The sequence below is a fragment of the Myotis davidii genome, unplaced genomic scaffold (assembly GCF_000327345.1).
Source record: "Myotis davidii unplaced genomic scaffold, ASM32734v1 scaffold954, whole genome shotgun sequence".
Taxonomy (NCBI): domain Eukaryota; kingdom Metazoa; phylum Chordata; class Mammalia; order Chiroptera; family Vespertilionidae; genus Myotis; species Myotis davidii.
In genome coordinates this window covers 250,304-252,743 of record NW_006285487.1, presented here as the reverse complement: position 1 = coordinate 252,743, position 2,440 = coordinate 250,304, and the positions used below count along the sequence as shown (strand labels likewise).

General features: G+C 67.7%; 1 protein-coding gene across 1 annotated transcript in view; it reads right to left on the bottom strand.

Annotated features, from left to right (window-relative positions):
* The window catches only part of POLG (polymerase (DNA directed), gamma), a gene marked incomplete at its 5' end in the record, with an annotated part of 16,680 nt that overhangs the window by 3,746 nt on the left and 10,494 nt on the right, over positions 1-2,440 (bottom strand). The window contains 6 exons of the mRNA XM_015559168.1: positions 5-70; positions 410-527; positions 623-676; positions 1,324-1,484; positions 1,873-1,980; positions 2,285-2,409. Coding sequence (XP_015414654.1) covers positions 5-70; positions 410-527; positions 623-676; positions 1,324-1,484; positions 1,873-1,980; positions 2,285-2,409 — 632 coding nt within the window. The remainder of the gene's footprint in view (positions 1-4; positions 71-409; positions 528-622; positions 677-1,323; positions 1,485-1,872; positions 1,981-2,284; positions 2,410-2,440) is intronic.

Below are 2,440 nucleotides of genomic sequence, written 5' to 3'. Positions count from 1 at the left end.
CAGCGCCCACCAGGACGTAGCCGGGCGGGGCCTGCACCATGGCCTTCAGCTCGCTGCCCACTCGGTCGGGCTGCAGGAAGAGACACCCCTTGAGACACCTACCCACTCCGGCCAGGGCCGCGGTGTAGCAGCAACAGGCTGGCAGGTAAGGGCCTCCCCACCCTGCGCCGGCCCCGTTAAACCACCACGGCTGCCGCCCTCACGCCTGGTCAGTATCTGGCCGGCAGCAGGTGCCAGAACATGCGCGTTTCCTGAAAATGGCTGACCTGAGAAGCTAGATAAGAACCCAAGTCCCGCCTGACCCCGATCTCGGGGTCCTTTTCCTGACCCTCACTGAAGGCCCTTGCAACCCCCGTTTCTAGCCACATCGGAGGGGACGGGCAGGGACCAGGGCGCAGGGGACACATACCCGGGCGTTGCTGGCGGTGAGCCACGTGGGCTCCACGGCCCGGCGGGTGATGGTGCCGGCCGTCACCACCTGGGGCAGGATGGCCCCGTAGCGGTTTTCCTCATCGTAATCTGGGTGCCTGGGGGCAGGGGAGAGCACGGGCCTCAGCAGCCTGCTTTGGTCCTAGGACCGCCCGCCTCCACTCCTGTCCCCCCACCACTGGGCAGGCCATACCTGGTCACAGCACGGGGCAGAGCCGACCTGGGCAGCCACACCACCATCTGGGAGCTGGCGGACAGACAGGCCGAGGCTCAGCACGGCCCCCGGGGCAGAACCCAGCCTTCCCACGGGGCCCTCACTGCCCACTTCAGGCTGCTCGCTGTGCCTGCTCCTGCCCAGCCTCCATCCTCTTCCACTGACCTGGCTCAGGGTGGCCCCGGGTGCGGCCACCTGGGGCCCTAGAATCTACCAGGCAGGAGCCTGTGCCATCTGAGAGCCGGCCAGCAGCCTCTGCCCTCATCCCAGAGCACCCGTGCAGCGCCCACCCGCAGCCCGGTCCACGCTCAGGGCAGACACAAGCCATCAGCACACTTCCCGCCCTGGGCTCCCACCTGGACCCGGCCTTCAAGGTGAATCCATTTAGCATGCCCAGGCCCCAGCAGAGGACAGCCCTGGTGCTCAGCAGTTACACCGAGGGGTCCTTTTAGAGCTGGGGGGTGGGGGGGGGTATCGGGGTCCTACAGTACCATCCTCTATATAAACAGGGCAGCTGAGGCTGGAGAGGGAGGGGGGCTTGCCTGTGGACACACGGCACCGGGACTACAAGTAGCCAGGCCTCCAGACCACAGCGGGGCCCTGGGGGAGGCGGGGAGGGAGCCCAGGCTGCAGGAACCTGCCAGGGGCAGATGGGCACGTCCGTCCCCCGCGGTGCCCACCTGATCCGTTTGTGGGCATTCCTCCAGAAAGAAATCATCTTGTTGATTTCCAAGGCCCGGGGCCCGCTGGCGCCTCCCGGGCCCGCCTGCAGGGTGCCGTCCTCCATCTTGGGCAGGAAGTCCTTGGCGAAGGGGCTGCCCACGTTGCAGCTGTTGCCGTCCTGCGGGCAATGGAAGCAGGGGCTGGAGGCAGGTGGCAGGCCCTGGCCGGGGCGCCGGTGCCCGGAGCCTGGAGCAGAGCAGCAGGGGCAAGCCCACCCCGACGGCCGCACAGGCAGGCACTGAAGACAGCAAATCTGGCCCCTTCGCAGGAGCAGCCATCACTCAACACCCATCGTGGAGCAGACTCAGTGCCAGCACCTGGCATGTCCTTGCCCGCCGTTTCCACGGGAACACCGGCTCCGATGGTGCTATCTGTCCCGAGAGCACGCTGGGCCCCAGCACTGCCACTGCCGCTCCTGTGAGGGGGCGGTCTCGCGGGCTGAGCCACGCAGGCCTGCCGGGAGCCCTGAGCGCCACGAGGACACAGGCACGAACCAGGACACCCACCTTGTGCGGCAGCTTGAAGAACCAGCAGCCGGGGATGTCCACGTCGTGGTAGGGTCCGTTGCCGTGGTGATAGGCTGGCTGGCTGGCTGTGGGGCCGCCAGCCCCAGTCTGTGGGGCCACACACCTAGATCAGGCCCTGCCCAGCGCCTGCACTCAGCGTGGGCCGGGGGTAGCCGGGGGGTGGGAAAGGGGCCGGGATCACTGAGCAGGTGAGCTGGGAAGGGGCAGGCCGGCCACCAGGTCTCCGGCTTCCTCCTGGGCCTTCCCACAAGTGTGGGGCCACCAAAGGCAGGCACCTCCCAACCCCCAGGACCTTGGGGTGCTGGTGGAGAGCTGCTAAGGGCGTAAGGAGGTCCCGGCCGCCAGTACCCCCACCCCCACCGCCCAGGAACTGAGCACGCGCCTTGCTCACCAGAGCTGGGGGCTGGCCCGGAACTGCCGCCTCCGAGCTGTCCGTCTTGGTCTCATCCTGCACCTCTAAGCAGCCCAGCTCTTCCACCTGGATGGGCCCAGGTACCAAGGGAGTGAAGCAGGAGGCTGGTCAGCCGGACTCCACCAGCCCCTCCCT